Here is a 22,716-nt window from a genome sequence, read left to right on the forward strand (position 1 = left end):
TCCACCTGGCCATGGAATCCACAGACCACACTCAGGATCTGCTAGTGCTGCCACGTGACAGCAGACAAGAGAGCACCAGGATCTGCTGCAGGTGAAAGGGCCCCACAGCCTCCACTTCGATCTCCATGGAGGTTTCCCTAGTTTGCTCATTAAAGAGCAACGTTCCACGTGTGTGCATGACGTCATGTGTGCACAGTTAACACATCACCTGCACCTCTCACAACCTCAACCACAGGCACTCACACGTAACACAGCCATCTGCCTGTGTCCGTCCCCGTCCCCTACGACCACGGGCTCCCCAGTCACCAACAGCAGGCCACGAGCGGCCCACTTGTCTTTCTCTCAGTCTAGGAAATGGTGGGGGGAACAAGAGATAATGAAGGTGGCTGGGGGCCTCTAGGGTTCCCCACCCTCCCCTGTGGGAGGAGCTGGAGCAGAGGAGCCAGGGGTCCTCTCAGGGGTGGGGGTGGCTGCTGCTCACCGGCGCCCTCCCCACCCACCCCTCCCAGCTGGAGAGCCACCTTGAGTGGTGCCATGCAGCTTTGCAGGAAAGCAAAGAATGCCTGTGACACAGGGGAAACCGGGACATGGCACCACGTCGGAACATTTACCATGAAGGGGATGCCGGGAGGGGCAGAGGCACCAGGTGCACGGGGTGAACGGCAGGGTGAATTGTGGGGTGAACTGCGGGGTGAACGGCAGGGTTAACCATGGGGCGAACAGCGGGGTTCACCTGCACCGAAGCAGCTGAGGGGCTGGTAGGGCCTCACAGACCTTATTTCCCAGCCACTGGTCCCAGGGAAGGGCCGGGGTCAGGGGCTCCCCGTGGCTGTGCTCTGTGGACCCCAGAGCCTGCCCAGCAGGGGCTCCCAGCAGGGGGTCTCACCAGAGGGCTGAGGGGGAAGCACACTGTCACGCGTGGCTCCAGCCCTCCCTCGAGCAGCCAGAAACTCGGAGGGCAACATGCACGTGTCCCGGAAAGTGGTCCACACAATTGTCGACCCAATTTCGATTAATTAGCCACAAAGGCTGGCCTCCCACAGTTGCTTTCACCAAACGAGACGGTGGGGACAGGCAGCTTTGATCTTGATGTACAAGATATCACTGACAAAGCCTTTTATTTAGATCTTAAAAATAAATAAAAACGAATCCACCCTAAGTGTGCCAGTGCACACACATGTGAGTGCAGCCGGCCCTGCTCGGCCAACAGCCGACCAGGGCCTGGACATCACGTCCGCATCTCCAGGGGAGGGTGCGGCGGGAGGCAGGACTGCTGCACTTGGTCTGCGGCAGAAGGGCTCCAAGCACCTGCTGCACGGCCAGGTGGGCGTTAAGGCAGAGCGGGGATGCCACCTCTCATCCACATTCCCACACTCACAGGGGGGCTCCCAGGGCTGCACCCAAGGCCCCTCAGGATCAGTACCAAGCACACTGCCCTGGTCCAGCTCCTCGTGGGGCTCCCGTGGAGAAGCCCGTCCACATCCCGGGCCTTGGCTGCCCTTGCCTGGAACCCCTCTGCCGCCCCTCCTCACCCACTTACCATCAGGACCCACACAAACTCCACCTGCTCTCTGGGGCCCCAAGCCCACCCTCTGACTGCAAAACCGTGCTCATCTCCGGGCTGGGTCTGCTCCTGGAAGTCGGGCGTAGGAGAGTGTTTTCTGCATGTCTACACGGCGACGTTCCCACAGCAAACGCTTAGCTGACACTGGCTGGGAGACAGCTGCCCCCTCGCCAAGCCCCTCTTCCAGGTCCCCATTCTGGGCAGCCAAGGGGGCTCTTAGAGATGTGATCGCTCCTTTGCCCTGAAAGCTTTGCTGGCCCCACTGCTTCTGGGAACAAGGCCACAACCTTACCAGGCCCTCATCTGGCCTGGCCTGGTCCCTGGTGCCCTGCTGGTCTCTCTCCAATATGGAGCCCTTCCTCCCACACCACGTCCTCACACACGGCTGCCTCCCCGACTAAGCCCTGGGTCCTTGGCCCTGCCTAGACCCCACGGACACGGGTTCTCGGGGCACCTCCGCCATGCTTCGGCAGCCCAACACCGCTGACACGTTATGTGAGTGACATCCCCCTAATCCCCGTTAAACTGCAAAATTCAGGAAGACAGACCACATGTGCCCTTGCTCACACTGCTCGTCCTCACGCTTAGCCTGGAGGATGCCTACAGCACACACTCGTATCTGAACAAACTGGCCACCGTGGAATCGGGTGGGTCCCCGGTGACAGCTGTTTTAGAGGCCAAGGTCCTGACACGAGAGAGCCTCTGGAAACGATGGGAGAAATCTGGAACCTAGAGGGGGGCCATCGCCTGCACCTACACACTGCCCACGGGGACGTCCATGGCCCACATGCAGTCTCACACCTGCAAAGAAGGGCTGTCCGCCCAGTGCAGACGAGACAACAGCCCTGGGGAGGGGCACAGGGCCTGGCCAGCTCACACACCGACCCCTGGCCATGTCTCCAAGCAGCAGGGTCCTCACCCACCCCATCTCCCCGACCCACCGGAAGCCTCTGATGATGGGAAAGCAGGCGCCCTGTGCCTGGCCGGCGGCAGGCGCTCTGAGCACCCCAGAGCTCAGGTTGCTTGGCCTGCACTCACTCTGCACCCAGACTGTCTGGGGGGATGCCGTCTATTTGCCCATTGGCCCCTTGCCAGTAACAAACAGGGCCACTTGGGGACCCAAAGGGAGCTGGGAGTAGGCCCTTCAGAGCTCTGCCTCAGTCTCCCTGAAAACCTCCTCCTTCAGGACCTGCTACCTCGTCCGGTCCAGGAAGTGGGCAGTGTGCTGTGTGGGAACGGGGTCAGATGAATTGAGAAAGCCTCTGGGGGAAACAGATGCGTTCTGAGCTAGCCGGACACACAGACTGCAGGTGGCCTGGCTGACATTCGGGAAGAACCCAGGAGCAGCTCTCTTCTGAAATAGGGCTATTCGTGCCTGAGAACGTCCGGACAAGCCTCCGTTCACAGGCTCTGCTGCCCCTGCATAGATGGCAGGACCCCGGAAGGCCCTCAGCGCCGGGGGGCAGAGCCAAGTCTCCGTGCAGAGGGCTCCGAGTGGATGGGGTGTGTTTGGGAAGGCAGGCCCGGAGGCCACAGGAACAGACGTACCTGAGTGAGCTCGCCTCCTCCCTGGACAGTGGGAAGCTCTGCTCAGCGGCGCTGGACTGAGACTGCAACATCTTCACCTCCATCTCCAGCTACGAGAGAGCACAGGAGGGTCAGCCGGAGGCCCTGCTGCAGCCCCACCGACCCCCGCAGGACCCAGGAACCCGAGATCCCGCACGCGGCTTCCGGCGGAAGACAGAGCCACCGTCTCCTGGGCTACTCTGTGTCCCGGGGACCTGGGCAACCGGACCTCACAGCCCGCCAGCAGTGCAGACACAAGCTCCCTCTCAGCGCCCACCTCTGGGGCAGCAACAGACACACACTCCTTCTGCGGCATGCTGACGGGAAACACCGAATCTGGGGAAGGGGGTCACAGCAGTTGTGAAGAGCCCAGTCTGAGTTTACCAACGCTTCGGTCTGCTGTAACAGCCATGGTGTTTTATTTATTTGCTGCTTGGAACTCCCTTGCAGAAGGACAGGTAATGCACAGATTGCCCGGGACAGATGCACACAGGCTGGTGAAGGAGCAGGGAGGGGTTCCTGCCTGGTGGCCCAGGTGCAGGAACAGGGGCAAGGGCGGGGGACTTCACAGGAGCGAGCCTGCAGTCTGCGTGCAGCCCTAGAACTCCTGCTCCCCGCAAAGCACGCCTCCTTCCCTGACCCCAGCTCCTTGCTGGAGATGCTCACGACGCCAGGGCGATTCCTCAGGGCCCCGTTTGGCAGATGTGGCCCTGCACCCATCCATCTGATCAGGGTCAGTCTGTCTGACCGCTGGACGCCCAGGGCGATTCCTCAGGGCCCCGTCTGGCAGATGTGGCCCTGCACCCATCCATCTGATCAGGGTCAGTCTGTCTGACCGCTGGACTCCCGGTTCTTGGACCAGAACAGACGGGGGGGGGGACCAATTGCACAACAAGAGCGGAAAGCAGGCACGTGGTGGGCGCCCTCATGTGCACCCAGGATGGTCTGCTCTGACACAGACATGGGTTTTGAGGCTCCTTTGTGGGACTCTCAGACAGTGGGGTGCTCTGAATGTCCCTGAGCTCGCAGCGTTCAGCTCATCTGTGAGAGAACAGGAAGGCCGGGAGAGGTGGCCGGTGGGCCCTTGTCTTTCACAGGGCTTTCCCGGAAGGTGCAGCCCCATGGGTGGCGGGCGCACCACCAAGAACACGGACCTGCCAGCCTTTGCCCTCGTTATCACACAAGACCCAGTCCTCAGAGCAGATGTCCCCGAGGGACTCTGACGAGTCATTACTCGTTAGAAATGACCTCAGTCAGCTGAAGAAAGCAGCACAGGTGTGAGCAGACAGGCGTGTCAAGCCCCAGAACCACACAGAAGCCCCTGAATGGGACGATGACCATGACAGTCTGGTGAGCACTGTAGGGGGAGCTGACGGGGTGGGGTGCAGGGCAAACATGAGTCTCCTCACCTCACCAGGGTGCACACAGCTCCCACGCAGCCCCTCCCCACAGGGGCCTGTCCTGATGCCGCAAATGGAGGCCACTCAACCTCCCCACCCGACTCTGCACACCAGGGACAGGGGATTTTGGGAAGAGACCTCCTGCCATGCCCACCCAAAGGCACAGGCTGGGAATGACATGGCCAGTCCGTGTCTGTGGACCCATCTCACTACCCTCTGGGCCGCATGGCTGAAACCCGTCCCTTCCTGGGGTGGCAGAGAGCTCCTAGTCCTGCACCAGCACGTGGACAATGCCACTGTCCTGAGCTGGGAACGACAGGGTCTGCAGGAAGGGTGCTGACAGATCAGGGCGGTCCAGGGCTTGGGGAAGCAGAGAGTGTGTCCACGTATCTGCCCGCCTGGGCCTGAAGGAACAGCCTTCTTCTCGAAACGGTCCTCTCCAGGCTGTTCCTGGAAAGGGCCTACTGGGGCAGGTTATTTAGGGATTCTCGGGCCCAAGGCATCCAGTCTGTATGAAGCCCTGATGCTAATCACTGAGGTCCCAAGTGGGACCACAGCACACATGGGTGACCCCAATCCTGCTGGTCGTGGAGAGCAAGCATGAGCGGGAGTGGCCTCCGCAAAGTCCCCAGAGGAGTCAGAGTCCCCACACACGTGGCTGCTCCACGCATGCCCGCCGGTGGCTACTGGCCGCAGTCCCCCTGCGCAGGGCAGCCACGAAGCGACTACACCATGATGCCACAATGTGAAACAAGGCCTACTCATGCTCATGGACAAGCAGCGTCCCCTGTGGCCGGGTTCCCTCCTGCTCCTCCCACACATGCTCCCTGAACCGGCCAGGATCCTCACTCCCTTCTGATGCTGCCCGGACGCTTATGCAGGAGCTGGAGGACCCTGTGTCCTCTTCATGGCCACAGCCAAATGGGCCGGTGGACACACAGACCTCCCTGGGCCAGGACGACTCCCCTGGAAGGACGCAGCAGCAGCCCGAGTGCAGTCTGGGCCGAGCCGGCTCCATCTCCCGAGCAGAGGAGTCTGCACACCCCACAGCTGCAGGTGCCCGCGCAGCAAAGCCGGTCTGCAGACCGCAAGCCAGGACACTGCGCAGGGACGTCACGGTCCCGGCCCCAGGCCCGCCGCCCCTCCTCCCGCAGGCTGTGAACGCTGTGCAGCCTCGGGACCTGAGGTTCAGATGTGGGACACACAGGGTACACACCGCAGAGGCCTCTGCAGAGCACGCTGGCCACCCCAGTGCTAGCCACAGCCAGCCAGGCCGTGCGGCTCCAGATGCGGGCTGTGCTTCTGGCAGCAAACGGGAATCGGCCCCTCCGCTAACTTGTCTCTTTATTTATTGTTAGAGAAACGGTAAGACAGCCCGCACCTTGTTTTGTACTCTGGTTTTCTCACTTAACTTTGGAGAGATTTCCAAACCAGTGCATCGAGACAGCCTCCCGGTTCATGTCTGTGGCCCCGTGGAACTCGGCCATGTGGACCTCCCACCTCTTGCTGCCCCGTCTCCATGGACCGTTTCCACCACTTCCTACACGACAGCGTAAAATCAACACCGTGGCAAGGGCGAGGAGGCTCTTGGATGCGCTGGTCCTCCCGTGGGTTTCCTCCTGTGGTCGACCCACCAGCCCCCAGACAGACCCAGATGTCCCCGTACGAGGATCCCGAGGCACAACAGCCCCCTGCTGACGTCTGACTCCACGTGGTCACCAAGTTCTGCGTCTGCTCCTGACTTCCTCTTCCATCTGCCGTCCTGTCCGCAATTCCGGGGCACTTTCTCTCTCCCACCCCAGCCCTCCCCTCAACCATCACAACAAAACAAAAAACAAAGCCTTTTTAGAAAACACTGGGACTATGTTAAATGCACGGACCTGGGAGTCAGCGTGTGAAGACGCAGCCACCTGTCCCACTCAGGGGGGCACGGTCAGCCTCGCGCACTCCCCACAGAGAGCAGGCCTGCGGCTTCTGTGTACCTCGCTCGGTTGCCGCTGCACGTGGGTGCAATTTCTTGTCTTACCTAACTTGTGTCTGTATGTGCAGGCCTGAAAATCCCTGCACGTTCCCTTTGTTCCCCACCCTTGCCCGCCGCTCGGGCCGCTGCAGCCGCTTTCAGCAGGCTGGCTCGGCACACGACCATGTCGGCCGTGAGAGCGATGGCCTCTGTCCTCCCGGCCCGGGGGCTGCACCTCCCACCAGGAGCCCCGGACGTCCCGAGCCTGTCTGTGGCGTCCCTGGACCTGAAGCTCGTAGCTTCCTATTTACAGCATGTCAGCTTGGGTTGAAATAGACTTTATTACGTTGAGAAGTTATCCATATGTTCAAATTTTATTAAGATTAATATTGGGTTTCTGTCAAATGCCTTTTCAGCAAATATGGAGCACTTGCCCTAAAAAAAAAAAGCCAGTAGTCCAGCGCCGGGGAAACCGCGGAGCATGCCCCAGGTCCGCCGGCTCCATGCCCTACACGTGGGCCTGGGTGCTCAGGGTGGCGTCTGCAGCCGGGGCCCCCCGCAAGCACGACGGCCACACAGCACAGTTGTCGCTCCCCCCTCTGGACTCTGGTGAGCGCGCGGACACATGGGGTCCGTGCTCTGATGGCCCCGCAGCATCTCCCCCGACACTGCCTCCACCTGATGCGACTGGTTTCTGTTTCTTCTCGTTGGGGGAGGGAGGAGCAGCTGTTTTGCGACAACTGTGTATCTTGTCTCTTTAACGTTTCTACCACTTCCGGAGTCAGTACTGCTGGATCACACTTTCCTAGAAAAGGGTTCCTTTCATTCAGATTTTTATTTAAGTTGAGCTGTGGTACAACTTCCATCTACTGTTTTTAGATGCACTTTCACGTTTGCTCTATTTCCTGTACTGTCGAGGTGCAGCTCACACAGGGTCCCGCGTGGGAGCCCTGGCCCAGCTCCGGGACTGCGCGTGTCTGCGCCTATGGGGCGCCTCCGGGCAGGACCAGAGGGCGGGGCTCCCACCCACCCTCCCCGCCAGAAACTCTGACTATTCTCAGTCCTCATGTGGCTGGGGGTGCATGTACTCACTTTTCACGGGGACTGTGAACGATGCATACGGTTAACTGGCTTTATTTCGGGGCACGGGCACTTGGATTTATTACTTCCACTATGTTTCACTTTCTTATTAACTTCTGCTTTGATCTTTGCAAATTCCTACTTTTTGCTTTACTAGGGCTTATTTTGTTTTCCTTTGCTGAGTTCTTGAGAGGGGTCTTTAATCTGTCTCTATTCATGCTCTCTGCTCAATAATATAAATATTTAATCCGTGATTTTTCTTCTCAACACTGCTCTGCTTCCCACAGGCCCCCAGACGTGTTTTCTGGATTCTGCACTTCCGGATACCCTTTCTTCTTTGACCCAAGAAATGCTGAAGATGGAGGTTTATGTTCTGTTTGCTTCTGTTTTGTTTTGCTCATAATCTCAAATTCATCACATCGTGATCAGGTGCGTGTCTGCATTAGTTCTGCCTGTTAGAGCTCATGAAGGTTTTCTGTGTCGTCAACATATGGTGAATTCTGGTGAACGTTTCCTATGAGCGCTTTATAAAGAGTGTCCTTTAGTTTTGGGGTTGAGGGTTTTATCTGAAACAGGCCGTTTCTTCCATCACTTAATTCTTGGCCCACTCGAATATCATGGGTCACAGATTCAAACTCTCTACTGCTGGCGTCCTTGTGGACTCCCCCGAAATCCCCCCCACTTCTGCTCTTTCTGAACCTCGCTGATGTATCTGTAGCCTGTTTATCTTGTTCACTTTCATGTGTGAAATGAGTTTGCATCTTTTTGTTCTAATGGCTGCTTTCTTCTGTAACTCTTCCCTTGACATAATACCTGCACTTCTCTGCTTTCGACGGTCCCTGTTCACCTCCTACAACAGATGTGTGACCCTTCTCACTGTTCGCTTTCGACAGTGAAATGTGCTCTCGCCACACGATGTTAACTTCAAATGTTTTAACCTTCAGCTACCACAGCAGAACACCGCAGCTACCATGTCCGCTCCACGCATAAACTCCGTGTTTCCAGAACCCACGGCATCTGCCTGGTCCCATTTCCTGACCTCCACGCTGGTTCAGTCTTCCAGGCCTTAGGCTCAGCTCCGGCCGCCGCTCCTTGCAGACACGCATGCCGGCCCTCAGGCCCCCGCAGCTCCAGTTCAGTTTCTGCTCCAGCCCCAGGGACACCCCCAGGTTCGCAGCAAAATGTTCATAATTTTTGTCTGGTTGAGGTCAGGTTGTTAATTTTTTTCTGTGAAAATTTTTTTCTGTTTTTTGCTTTTCTACAAAACGTTTGGGTTTTACAAAATTGTGTGATGTTGCCTTTATTACTCTTTGGTGAAGGTGACTTTCATTCAGTCCAGTTTTGTGCAAAAGGCCCACACTGCAGAAAGGACAGGTGCCTTCTCTTCTTCCACACCTGACCAGGTGGCTCTGAGTGCCATGTACCTCCCGGACTTCTCTGTACAAGAGGGGAAGCCGCAAGTTATCTCCACCTCCCCCTGTGGCCGTGCCCCCGCCGGCAGAGCTGGCCGACGAGCTGCTCCTTCCAGCAGCGTTCTCTCTCGGCAGCTTCACTCACTTCTGCACTCCGTCCCACACGCCCCTGCCACTGCCTCTCCTGAAGGCCAGCTCCCCCCGCTTAGGGGCTTGGGTTTTAGCTGTAGCTCTGTTTGGCCCAAATTTAGGTTTGCCTTTTTTGGCTTTCATTCTTCTTGGTACTTTTGGACAATTTCCAGGAAAGAAGGAAGAAATGCTGACTTACGCCACAGTGGTCAAAGCAAGACAAGCCCTTTTAACTTGTAAGCTTGACTCATAGCTAATGGGCTTTCCACTTCACCCTCTCCCACCCCGCGGTGCCTGACACCCTGAGGCTCCAAGGGCTACAGCCCACACATGCCGAGGCCCACGAGGACTGCCTCAGGCTGCCCCTGTAGAGCCTGCACCCCCCCCCCAGCTCCCCAGCCTGGGGTGGCAGCCGGCATACAGATACACACAGGCCAGTTAGTCCCCAGCCACCATTCAGATCTACCTCAAAGACCATCTTCTCCACCAGTCCTCCTGAGCCGGGAGTGCCAGCCCCCGTGTGCTGTTCAACCGTGTAATTCCAGGACTCATGTGTGTGACTTTCCTTCCCCGTTGGCCTGGGAACTCCTGAAGGTGGATACACTCCAGTAACCTCTTTACCTAACTCCCAGCTCAGACGTGGTGCGCGGGACACAGCCCAGGCCCACCAGCAGGGGTCCAGACCATGTGATGACGAGCACAAGCCCAGGCCTGGTGCCTCCCCCCAGTGCATGGCCCAGTGCAGTGCAGCCTGGGAGCGGTGGGCCAGCCAGGCCTCTGCCAGCACGGCACAGGGCAGGGGGTGGAGGGTCGGTAAAGACGCAAGGAAGCACACCATCAAGGAAGGAAGAAGACCCGGAATTTGTTTACCCACCGGACACCCAATTTCAGAAACTGCTTACACAGATCCATATTTAAAAGGAGGTAAACCCCCAAAGATACAGACGTAGTAAAGAGAAGGGCCATATGCACCCCAATGTTCATAGCGGCATTGTCCACAATAGCCAAATCATGGAAGGAAGCCGAGATGCCCTTCAACAGATGACTGGATTAAGAAGCTGTGGTCCATATATACAATGGAATATTACTCAGCTATCAGAAAGAACGAATTCTCAACATTTGCTGCAACATGGACGGCACTGGAGGAGATAATGCTAAGTGAAATAAGTCAAGCAGAGAAAGACAATTATCATATGATTTCTCTCATCTATGGAACATAAGAACTAGGATGATCGGTAGGGGAAGAAAGGGATAAAGAAAAGGGGGGTAATCAGAAGGGGGAATGAAACATGAGAGACTATGGACTATGAGAAACAAACTGAAGACTTCAGAGGGGAGGGGGTGGGGGAATGGGATAGACTGGTGATGGGTAGTAAGGAGGGCACGTATTGCATGGTGCACTGGGTGTTATACGCAACTAATGAAGCAACAAACTTTACATCGGAATCTGGGGATGTACTGTATGGTGATTAACATAATATAATAAAATAAAATTAAAAAAAAAATAAAATAAATAATAAAAGGAGGTAAACCAGTCGGGCTTTGAAAGGGGCTGCTGGAGGAGGAACGTGAGCAGTGCTGCTGTGGGTGCCTCGAGAACAGCCGGGCATGGGGGGCACGGGAGGGGCCACACCATGCTGCCTGGGAGCCTCTGGGCTTGTTCACACATAGGCTGAACCTCAATGTCCTCATCTGTAAAGTGGGGACAATACCTCCTGCTCCTGAGGTCTGAGCAGGAAGTGAGAAAACGGAGAGGAAAATGCCCATTCTTGGGCCTGGCACACACCGGAGCTGCAGCCCCTCCCCCGCAGTGCCACAGAGCCACCCCCTCTGGAGGGTGCGCAGGGCCCGCCCGCGGCACCGCCCTCCTCCACCCCAAGGCCCGGCCCTGGCTCGCCTGGAGGCACAGGGGAAGCCACGCCGCTAGGAGTTGGCATGGGGAGAAGTGAAAATTAGAAATGCGCTAATATTGCAGTTGGCAACTACCTATTTCATACTTGACTGAGAAAAATCCGTATTTGGGGTTGGTTTAAAAAAAAAAGGAGGGCACAGGACTAACTGGATTGCATCTTATGAGAGACTAAATGACAAAACCACGAGGGCCGCTCCACAAGCCCCTCTGAAACTGCGGCCAGCCTGCAGGTCAGGCTCGGAAGGGAGGCCCCTCAGAGGCGCTGTCTGCAGAGGCAGCACGTGGCCCGAGGCAGCGCCCCTGGTGAGGAGCAGGTCCCTGCGCCACACGTACCCTGGTGGGGTCCCGGGCCCGCCGCGGCCTGTGGGAGCCGCTCCGCGAAGCTCCCTGCTTCATCTTCGCGTGTCTCCCGGAGAGACGCTGCTCTGGCTGTCCAACCTCTGAAGTTTATACACAAATTTCTATTCCTTTCTTGGGCTCGCTCTCCAAATGAAGAGGTGTAATTACCAGCAGTACCTGCTCGAAGCGAATCTAACGCCCAGGGAGCCCGGCGGCTGGCAGACCGTGCTCACACACTGGGACGCCCCAGGGACGCAGACGTGCCAGCCCCGCCCGCGGCCGCTTCTGAGGCAAGCACGCGGAGACCAAGGAGGTAAACATTCCTGCAAAGCCAAGTGCCGGCTGACGCACCCCCCGCCCTGCCATTTTCATGCCGAACCTGGAGCTGAACACGGGTGGGGGCCGGGAGGCAGCCCCACGGAGAGTCAGGCGCCAGTCACCTCGGGCCTGGCCGAAGGTCTCACCGCCCCAGCCTCGCCGGCTCTGACGCCGACAGAAACAGAGCCTACCACTCACCCTGACGCCCAGCACGTGAGCTGCCCGAGCCTCTGACTGCCCCACTTTGAGGCTGCACAAGGAGGAAGTCGGACGGTGCAGAACTGCCCTGCCCACACACGAAGACACTGGGAACACCAGCAGCCTCCAGCACAAAGGCCTGCCGGGCAGGAAGACGGCTTAGCTCTACCATCTTGCCTTGTGTTTATGATCCTCACTTCACACCACATGCACGTGTTGCTAACTCAAACAGTAAGAAAACACTAAAAACACGCATTTATAGGCTCAGAGCCCAGGCCAGCATCCACCAAAGGACAGGCCACGCAGTCGGGCCTTTATTTTCGATCTCCAGCCACAGCTAGCGGCTCACATGGCAGTGCACACCCTGACCACTGCCAGGGGGCATGCCAGGCTGGGGGCATGAACCTGGTGTCCGCCGAACTGCTGAATGAATGCAGGTGTTGGCCCTGCACTGCTCTGGGGTCCTGGCTCCAGAACAGGAGGGGCAGAGCTCTCGGCCCCGACCCCAGGCTGCAGGGAGGGCACCGGTACAAGGCGCCACCAGGAACGCCCTGCACTTTGGCACACACGTGGGGACAGAAGAGAGCGCCGAGAAATTCTGCCCCTGGAGCTTCTGCTGGCCAACCTGCAGCCAGGGTTTGGGGGGTCTGGGTTCCCCGGAAACCTCCCACCTCCCTCCCAGGGGACTGTGCCTCCCAAGGGCCCGGTGCCCACATGTCCAGGCGTCTTCACAAAGGCCGGCAGAGCTGGGGTTCTAGTCACAGACCCCCGGAAGCCAGGCCCCCACTTCAGTATAGATCAAGCCCAGGAACTGGGGGTGACATGGCTTTAAGTAACCCCTAAACCAGAGATCAGAACACTCGCAGCGTGAAGGGCCGGCAGGAAGCACCCTGCTGCTGCCTCGCACATGGGCAGCCATAGGTGACACACACACAAACAGGCACAGTCACTCCGCTGTAAGTACATTTACTTGGTGACAGCTGGACGGGCTGTGGGCTGGTCTGCTGCCCCCAAGCTGGCCCACCCCCGCCCTGCTGCTGAGGGAATGAGTCAGCCAGGACAGAGGCCCAAGAGCTGAAGGACGCACCGTCTACGGGACATCTGCCCAAGAGCCCTGCAGCTGGCCCACCCCCTCTCCCCACCAGGGGTGAGAGCCAGCGGAAGGCAAGCCTGGGCTGCGGAAGCAGGGGGCTGCTCGCCAGCCCCTGGTAGTGACAGGGCTGCTGACTCCCTACTGTTAACCTGCTAACTACCTGAACCGTGACCCCCAGGCGGCGGGGCTCAGCCAACCACATGCCCAGCACAGAGTGTCTGGCACTGAGCGCAACTGCACCGTGCCAGCTTCTCTGTGGGGAGGGTGCCGGCCAGGCACAGCTGCTGAGGGCACCTCTCACCCACAAAAGGGGCCTGTGGCCCTGGGTGCTGAGCGTTACCTCCTGCCAGCGGCAGGACATGCCGGAAACTCCCGGGCACACGGCACCGATTCCGTGTGTGCTGCCCAAGCTGGCACAGGCGCAAAAGCGGACGACTGTGACCCAAAGCCGGACCCTCACACCTCCGACAAAGCAGCACGGCTGCTTCCCGCACACTCTCAGCGGCAACAAATTCTGCGGGAGGCCACCTACCGTGAGAGCAGGAAGATGATGCTTCCTCTTGTCCATAACATAAAAACCGTTTGTCACGTGAGAAACCTGCATCACTGTGGCGTGCTCGTGGCCATGTGGCTGGCACCCACCTTGGCTGCATCCCCAGCAGCTCCAGAGACGAGCCCGCTCTCACTGAACGGCCAGCGTCCACACATGCACACGCTGACGCGGAGGAATACCATTCTCATTGATTACTGTCCTTGTGTTTCTTCTCCGTCTCGTATTTAAGCTGCTCCTGACTATGGGAATTTCCAAAGCGGCGGGGAAAGGAAGGGCCGTACGAGTCTCCTGCTGTCAAGGGTGCCAGTGACAGACTCATGACAGACTGGCGACCAGCGCAGGGCAGGGAGCAAAACCATCAGAAGGCCCACAAACCAACCACGTGCCTGAATGTCCATCTGTCCCATCTACGTAAACTCCACGCCTGAAGGCAGCAGTGGCAGGGGCGGCACCTGTGAAGCCCCCACACGGGATCGAGGGTGATGCCCTGGGCCCGTGTCCACAGCACCCCCAGCAACCTCAGAGCCCCAGAGGGCTACTGAGAACCAAAAGGTCCAAGAGAAGGCTCTCGTCAAAGGGGCGCCCTGGCTCTGCCCTGACCCTCCATCTCTGGCAGGCAGGTGGTGGGATGACGTCTGAGACTGAATGTTGGCTAAGTCTTCGTGGACGGTGAAATGTGCCTGCGGAGAAGTCACGCCACCACCTTGGACACAGATGTGAGTGATCTGTCCACTAGAGTGAAGATGCAGGTTCAAGGAGAGGGAATGTCCCAGGTGGAAGGGGAATGCCACACAGCGGGAAGAGTGTGGGTAAATCACGGAGGCATCGAGAACATGGAAATGTGGGAGATCAACCACTGAGATCCTCACATCAGAGACCCCACTCGCTGAAGTCAGGGAGGCAGGCACGGCTAGAGTCACCCCAGACGCCCGCATGAACCCTGTGCAGCCAGACCTTGGCACCACCAAATGGCTGCCAAACCCCATCAGAGTCAGGTGTGGGAAGACGGGGAGCAGCAGGGTGGGTCTGTGGTGTGGAAGGGAGAGGAGGACACAGGACAGGACAAGGTCTCTGGAGTAGGTCGCAGCTCAGGAGGCCACACCACTTCTCAAAGTTACTGCTCTTCACCCCATCAGTCTGCAGAGCTTAGTGGAATATTTATACAGAAGTGAAAATCCCCTCTACAAGCCAGAGATTAACACAACAAAGGCTGGCTAGCCTCCCAAAAGGGATCAGAAACCTACTATTTACCCAAAGATTCCAGACCAGGACTCACTTCCCAAACCCTCCAAGGGCAAATCTGCCTAGGCTGCCTCGGGCAGAGCACACACCAGCGCTGCCCTGTCTCCACCCTGGCGGGGACCGTGGGGTGAGTCCACAGGATGCTCAGTACCCAGAAACCAGGACGAGTTCTGGAACCACAGTCTGGAGACTGAGGTCCTACCCACACAACCATAGCGGGGAAGGAGCCCTGACCAGGCATGGGAACATAAGCTGACCCCAGCCCCAGACAATCAGACAAAGACCCTGGTATCAAGAGGCGCTCAGTACATGAACTGTGATTTCCTGCATTTACTCCTGCAAATCTGTGTTTGTGGAAGACTCTAAATCAATGACATACACCCCAGCACCTTCTGGAAGAAATGTCCAGTGGTGTAAGGGAGGCCAGGTGCATAGCAGGCTAGGGTGAAAAGCTGGACCACGGGATCTCACAGCCAGAGCCGCCTCTGGAAAACTGGAAGGCAGGAAAGCGCAAGGCAGGGCCTGCTGGCCACCCAGCTGGCCATCCCTGCTGAGAAGCAGCATCAGGGCCTCACAGGGCAGGGCATGTTTAGGGTCCCCTGCAGTACACAGCACAACCCTGACTGGCAGATGCAGGACAGGAAAGACCCCCAAACCAAAGACCCCCAGGAGAAAGGCTGAGAGGGAACGGCACCTGTTCCGTCCAGCCAGACTCCAAAGCCCCTCCCTCATGCGGCACCAGGCAGAGCACCAGGGAGGCCGAGGCCCAGGGCTGGTGAGAATTAGCCCCGGAACAAGCGCTGCCACAGGGCAGCCCAGACTGTCATCGCAATGTCACGGGGCCGACTGGACCGTCTCTGAGGAGCTTCACTGTATCCTGGAACGAAGCTCACGGATCTTCTCCTGCATCCGTCCACCACAGGTGTCAGAACGAGCACAGAACATAACTGAATTCCACACTTTCAAATAGTAAGTTTAGATGTGTGGGGAAAAAGGAAGACCGAGGCAAACTTTGTTAGAAACGTAAACAGCAACGCCGGAAATAAAAACGCACAGGTCCTTCCGCTGGAAGATTAGACCAGGGAGCTTGGAGACACAGCAACAGGGATGACTCATGAGAGAAGAGAGAGAGAGAGAATTTTCAGAAATGAGAAGAGCACACGTGGGCTGGGGGACAAGTCCTGGCACCCCAACTGTGGGTAACCGGACACTCTCAAAGGACAAGGACAGCAAGCTCCATGGAGCTAAGAAACACAAAACCCCAAGCGCCAGAGACACAAGAGAGAGCACAGTGAGATGCGCTCTACCCAGAGATCAAGAAACCACCGGAAAAGCAGAGAAAATGGATAAGTCACATGGGAAGCTTGAGGGAAACAAGGCAAGTCAGAGTCAGTGGGAAAACCCCCTTCATGTCCTGAAAGGGAAATGCATGGCCACCGAGAAGTGAAGCTGAGCCAAACGGTCAAATGTCAGCTAAACCGACGGAGGGAAGGACAAAAGGACCCATGTGCTGATGGCAGAAGGGAGGGCAGAGTCACAGCTGCCGACCTAAGGAAGTAAGAAGGACGGTAAGAGAACTCTGGAGCAACTGTCCACCAACAAGGATGCCACCTAAATGACTCAGACAATCTCCTGGAAACAACAAACCCCAGAACTGACTCCAGAAGAAATGGAAAATCTCAACAGACCTGTGACAAGCAAGCAGGCTCAATCAGTAAGTGAAGCTCCCAACAAAGACACGTCCAGGGCCAATGGCTTCACTGCGGAATGCTACCAATCGCGCACGAGAATTAACACAGAATTCCCAAATCCTTCCACAACGTGAAAGAGCAGCAACGCTTGTCAGCTTATTCTGTGAGGCCAGCATAACCACAGCCAGAGAAACCACCACATGAAAAGAAAACTAAGACCAAGAACCCTTATGAATACAGGCGTATAAAACCTCAACAAGATAATAGCTAGCCCCACTGGCAGCACCTGAAAGGGTCATACACCACGACCATGTGGGCTTTCTACCAGGAATGAAAGAACGGCTCAACATACAAAAATCGATGAACGCACCATATTAACAGAATGAAGGGGAAAAAAAAAAAACATGATCATCTCAACCGAGGCAGAAAAAGCACTTGGCAAAAGTCCAACACCCTTTCACCATAAAAGCACTGAATGAAATAGAAGCACAAGGGAACATCCCCAACCTAATAAAATGCACAGCTCACATCACACTCTCCGGTAAAACAAGGACAGCTTCCCCCTCAGATCGAGAACAGAATAAGGATGCCTACTTTCAGCACTGCTAGTCCACCCGGTCCTGGAGTTCCAGCTGGAGCAGTTAGGCATGAACAAGAAAGACAAGACATCATGGGGCGCCTGGGTGGCTCAGTCGTTAAGTGTCTGCCTTCAGCTCAGGGCGTGATCCCGGCGTTCTGGGATCGAGTCCCACATCGGGCTCCTCCTCTGGGAGCCTGCTTCTTCCTCTCCCACTCCCCTGCTTGTGTTCCCTCTCTCGCTGGCTGTCTCTCTGTCAAATGAATAAATAAAATGTTAAAAAAAAAAAAAAGAAAAGACATCAAATTGGAAAGGAAAGAATAAAACTACCTCTCTCACAGATGACATGATCTCATATATAGGAAATCCTACAGAAATCACAAAAATTATTGGAGTTAAAAGAATTTGGCAAAGTGGCAGGAAACAAGATCAACACACAAAAACTGGCGGTGTGTCTGCATACCAGCATGGAACAAGCAAGCAAGAAACCAACTCCATTCACAAGAGCATCAGAGAGAATAAAAACCTTGTGAATACGTGTAACACAGGAGGAAGTGTGTACACACTGAAAACTATAAAACAGATGAAAGGAAGCCTAAAGAAATGGAAAGACACTCTGTGTTCAGGGGCTGAAAGACTTCATGCTGTTAAGATGGCAATCTTCCTCGAAGCGATCCACACATTCAATGCAACTCCTGTGAAAATCCTCAGTCTGGGGACGCCTGGGTGGCTCAGTTGGTGAGGTGGCTGCCTTCGGGTCAGGTCATGATCTCAGGGTCCTGGGATCGAGCCCTGCATGGGGCTCCCAGCTGAGCAGGGACCCTGCTTCTCCCTCTCTCCCCAGCTTGTGCTCTCTCTTGTTATCGCTCTTCTCTCTCTCAAAGAAATAAGTGAAATCTTAAAAAAAAAAAAATCCTCAGTCTTTTTAGCAGAAATGGGAAAGCTGATCCTAAAATTCATATGAAATTACAAAGACCCCAATAGCCAATATAATTCTGAAAAAGAAGAAAGTTGGAGGATTCACATTTACTACTTTCAAAACTTACCACAAAGTGACAGTAACCAAAACAGTGTGGTGTTGACAAAGGGCAGACATACAGATCAAGGGACCCAAACTGAAATCCTGAAATAAACCAAAGCATCTATGGTAGAAAGATTATCAACAAGGGTACTGAGACTTTCAGTAGGGACAATAATCTTTTTTTATTCTAAAGGTTTTATTTATTCATTTGACAGAGAGAGAGACAGCCAGGGAGAGAGGGAGCACAAGCAGGGGGAGTGGGAGAGGAAGAAGCAGGCTCCCAGAGGAGCAGGGAGCCCGATGCAGGGCTCGATCCCAGGACCCCGGGATCACGCCCTGAGTCGAAGGCAGATGCCTAATGACTGAGCCCCCCAGGTGCCCCGGCAAACAAAAATCCTTGAACAAATGGTGCTGGTACCACTGGACATCCACATGCAAAAGAAGGAAGGTAGACCCCTACCTCACACCATCTTCAAAAATTAACTCAAAATTATTAAAACCTAATTGTAAGAGCTAAAACTACAACTCTTAGAAGGAAACACAGCAGTAAATCTTTATGATGCTGGATGTGGTAACAGTTTCTTAGATATGACACCAAGAGCACCAAACGACAAAATAAAAAAATAAAAAAAAAATGGAAAAAAGCCAAAACCATGTGCACACCAAAGGACATTCTCTAGAGACTGAGAGACCAATTCACAAATTAACTATCTGATAAGGATCCAGTATTTACAATTTATGAAGAACCCCTACAGAAGTCTTACAACTCAACAAATAGACAAAAAAAACCCAATTTGAAAATGCATAAAGGATCTGAAAGGGCATTTCTCCAAAGAAAATACACAAATGGCCAACAGGCATGTGAGGAAACGCTCCATCCACATCCCCAGCCATCAGGGACGTGCAAACTGAAACTGCAGAGAGCTGCACCTCACACCCACCAGGACAGCAACAGGTGTTACTGCCCCTCTCACTCTTGAGGCTGGTAACCCGGGTCCTCTCTCCCTTTCTGCTGATCAGCCAGCTGGAGAACCACCAGGGTGTGGTCTCAGGTACAGAACTCACCTCCGAGTGTGAGACTGATGAACACTTACGGGTGGAGCTCTCTAGGGGGCCTGTGCCCTGAACAGAAGTGGAGGACAGCAGAGCGCAGGAGACATGGCTCCTCAGCGGAGCTGCCCACGCGCCGGGCACAGACCTCCATGGCAGCAATGCCAGGGTCAGCGTGGACCAGCCTCTGACCTGCCTGTCTCCTCTGGTGACAAGGTCCCTCCCTCCTTGCGAGGAGGCCTGGCCTGCCAGACTCACTCACACCTCCAAAGCGTCATGAAACTTCAATGCTAACGGTACTCCAGGCTGGCTCGATAGTACAGCATTACCTTCAAATAGAGACCATGTATTTCGGTTTAATTTGGGAGGATACACAGTTCGGCCTCAAGGGCCTTACCCAATCTCATGAAGCCACAACCAGCAGGAGGAGCAGGGGAACATGCCTCTACCTTGACATGATCCGAATGAACTCAGTGCTGCAGAGCGCCGTAGGAAGGATGCTCAAACCCCTAGTCTGTTTCATCACTTGCTCCCGGGACGCAGGACGGTCCTCCTGGGCCAAGGACCACAGGTGGTAACTGACGGAGCCAAGGCCCACTGAGTCCCAGGAATCAGGCTGCTGCCTCTCCCCAGAGCCCAGTCGGGGCAGGCGATGCAGGTGTCCCAGAGAAGAGACGGCGCTGAGGTCAGAGTGGGAATCCTGGTCAAAGGCCACCTTCCTGCTCAGCTCTGGGTCCATCATTGCATCCGGGAAGGTCCCTGTAGTGGCTGCTGTTTCTTGGAGAGGGGTGAGAGGAGCCGAAACAGACTGCCCTCATCATGCTCTGTTCCTTCTGGAGGGACACACCTGATGAGACAGGCCAGACAGGCTACAGGCAGCCACTGGTGGCTCTCCCGGGCATTTCCTAGCGGGCACAGCTGGTCACCCAAGCTGGGACATACCTGCCTGAACCTCAGAGAAAGCAGCCCAGATGGAGAGCAGGTGCAAGCAGAATTTTCACCCTACAGAGCCGTCCCCTCTGCCTGTGGAGCCGTCCCCTCTACGCCTGCGGAGCCGTCCCCTCCACGCCTGCGGAGCCGTCCCCTCCACGCCTGCGGAGCCCCCTCCATGCCTGCAGAGCCGTGCCCTATGCCAGCACATTTGCTAAGAAAGAGGACCTAGAGAGCAGGCTGAGACAGTGCCCCAGGGCCCATTATCCTTAGGACCGGAGAGACTGGTCAGGGCAGCCCAGCAGCAGGTGACAGGTACATGGTGAGAGAAGACAGGAAGGCCCAAGAGACAGGCTTGGAGAAATCCAGTGTTTCAGCTGAAAAACAAACCCAAAAACAAAGCCAAACACTGTCCAGACGTGGATGTGGTGAGGGCAGCTCACGCCCCTCTGGGTCGCTAGAGGAGCACCCAGCTATCCCAGCCGTGGTTCTGCTGCCCCAGACCCAGCTCCGCAGAGGGGGAAGCCCACTCCCAGGAACATGCAGAAGGAGGTGTGTCTGGGCCCTGGCGGGAGGCGTCCGTGTGCTTCCATCAGGGTCCAGAGGGCTGTCTGGGGCAGTGAGGCTGCCTCCTCCAGGACAGCAGCTGTTGACACAGGGGGCGAGAGTGTCAGAAAGTGCAGGAAAATCCCATGAGAATGGAACCCCCTCTCAAGAAAATGCGGGCACAGCTCTGAGGACTCTGGGCCGTGTGTCTCCACGGGTGACATCAGGGATGCTGCCCAAGAGGAAAAGGCCTCACAACAGAGTGCCCGAGGTCAGCTCTGCCTCATGGGGCTCACTTGTAGGTCCCAGGACCCCACGTTCCCACGTGTCCCCGTCGGGAAGGCATGGGACAAGTCTGACTCCAGGGGAGCAGGGCGGCCACGGCCACCACGCAAGCTTCCCCCAGAGGCCGTGGGCCTGGGGGCCTCTCCACAGCAAAGGAAGCAGCAGCCAGACCCTGGCTGGCCGAGTCCAGGACAGCCGAGCCCCTGCAAAGGACCGTGGGCGCCACGGCCTGGACCACGTCTGATGCAGGTCACCCCAACCCACCTGCAAGGCACGCAGCGAACGTAAGGGAGAGGAACCGCAGCAGCCAGTGAAGACGTGGTGGATTTAATAACAGGTAAGGAGCAAAATCACTTCATGCGGACACAATAACACCCGGTAGTTGAGAAGGAGCTAAGCCAGAGAGGGTCACTGCAGAGACGCGAGACGTTTAAAGGGCACAAAAACACCGTACTTAGAACCGGGCCGAGCACAAGAAGGTCTGCTGTGGAGGATTCCCCCAGCTGGAAGGAACCCCATGGTTTTTAAGAATAAATTAACCACTTCGATCTGCGGCTATTATAGATTCTCACTGCGCCTCTGCTTTGTGGGCTGGGGTCTGTGGGGGGTTCCCATTCCTCGTCTGGAGTGCCTGCCTTCTGTCGGCCCCCGACCCCGCGAGGGGCCCCGGCAGGCTCGTGGTGAGCGTGGGGCCGCCAGCTAGGGCAGAGGGCAACGTGCGAGTAATGGAAATGATCTAACACCCAGGCAGAGACCTAACAAGAAGCACACAAGACTCACCGGACCAAAGGACCAAATGCCAGTGAAGGCCGCGAAGCCCGTGAGCCCCCGACGTCGCAGATGGGAAGTTAGCACTGCACAGAGTCCACAAGCGCAAGGCAGCAGGATTCCTCTGGGAGACCTGACAAGCTAACCCCGAGCTTCACCCAGAACAGAAAACACGGAGAGGTCAAGCTCGCCAGACACTCAGCAAGCTACGGCTCTGGGAACTTCGACAGGAACAAGCTACGGTGCTCCCTCCACACCAGGGAGTCTTCTTATCCTTTTGTGTGGGGATCCAGTGAAGAACCAGAAATTCCACCATTAGACATTTATTTCCTAGGCTAAAAAGCCAGTGTCTCAGGATAGTGGCCCTAAGCTGCACATGGATCTTTTTAAGGTAATAAATCACCAACCCCTTATCAGGTCTTTGCAAATGGGGCAAAACCAAAAAGACCAGCCCCCACACTGGGAGAGAGGCCTGGGGCCACACGCTGCTTCCCTGTGTCCACATCTGGTCACTCAGTACTTTAAACCCGAGTCTGGGGCTCGGCCCCACGGGACCGCACCGTCCACACACAACAGCTGGCGTGAGCAAGCCCCATGGTGCCCACCGGCCTGCTGCCCACCCACCCACTCACTGCACCTGTCCCCTCATCTGAGTCGTGGCCACGTCACCGGCACCCCAAGGTCTGCGGTGGAGACTCAATGACATGGTCTGGGACGTGTGTCCAGCACGTGGGAGCACTCAGCGGCCGCGGCAGGATCTAAAGCAGGTCCGCAGCAAGGACGGCGGCCGTGGTGACAATCACGTGCCCACCAGTGAATGTGGAATGGGAGGACAACCTGTCTCTACAGAGGAACAGCAACTGGGGGAGGCAGAGAACGTGCAGCTCGAGGCTGAGGGAGCACTCGGCCCCACGAGATGGAAACACATTCCGCGGGGTGGAAACAGCTGGGGGCGACAGGGAAGGGTGAAGGAAGCTGTGGAGAGAGCACAGCAGGAGACTCAGTGAACACACGCATGTGGAAAGGCGTGGAGAGTCAGAATGGCCACCCGGAAGTGGGGTTCAGGACATGCAGCTGAATCC

General features: G+C 56.4%; 1 protein-coding gene across 8 annotated transcripts in view; it reads right to left on the bottom strand.

The window, feature by feature from the left end:
• MAD1L1 (mitotic arrest deficient 1 like 1) overlaps positions 1 to 22,716 on the bottom strand; it is a 336,658-nt gene that overhangs the window by 120,014 nt on the left and 193,928 nt on the right. For 6 of the 8 annotated variants that reach the window (XM_034669697.1, XM_034669696.1, XM_034669698.1 and 3 more), the window contains one exon: positions 3,113 to 3,201. In XM_034669697.1, the coding sequence (XP_034525588.1) occupies positions 3,113 to 3,201 (89 nt within the window). Of the gene's footprint in view, positions 1 to 3,112; positions 3,202 to 8,540; positions 8,547 to 11,741; positions 11,838 to 22,716 lie in introns of those variants that run through there. The other 2 variants (XM_034669700.1, XM_019804706.2) reach the window with 2 other exon arrangements.

Source organism: Ailuropoda melanoleuca, chromosome 10 (genome assembly GCF_002007445.2).
Source record: "Ailuropoda melanoleuca isolate Jingjing chromosome 10, ASM200744v2, whole genome shotgun sequence".
NCBI classification, from domain to species: domain Eukaryota; kingdom Metazoa; phylum Chordata; class Mammalia; order Carnivora; family Ursidae; genus Ailuropoda; species Ailuropoda melanoleuca.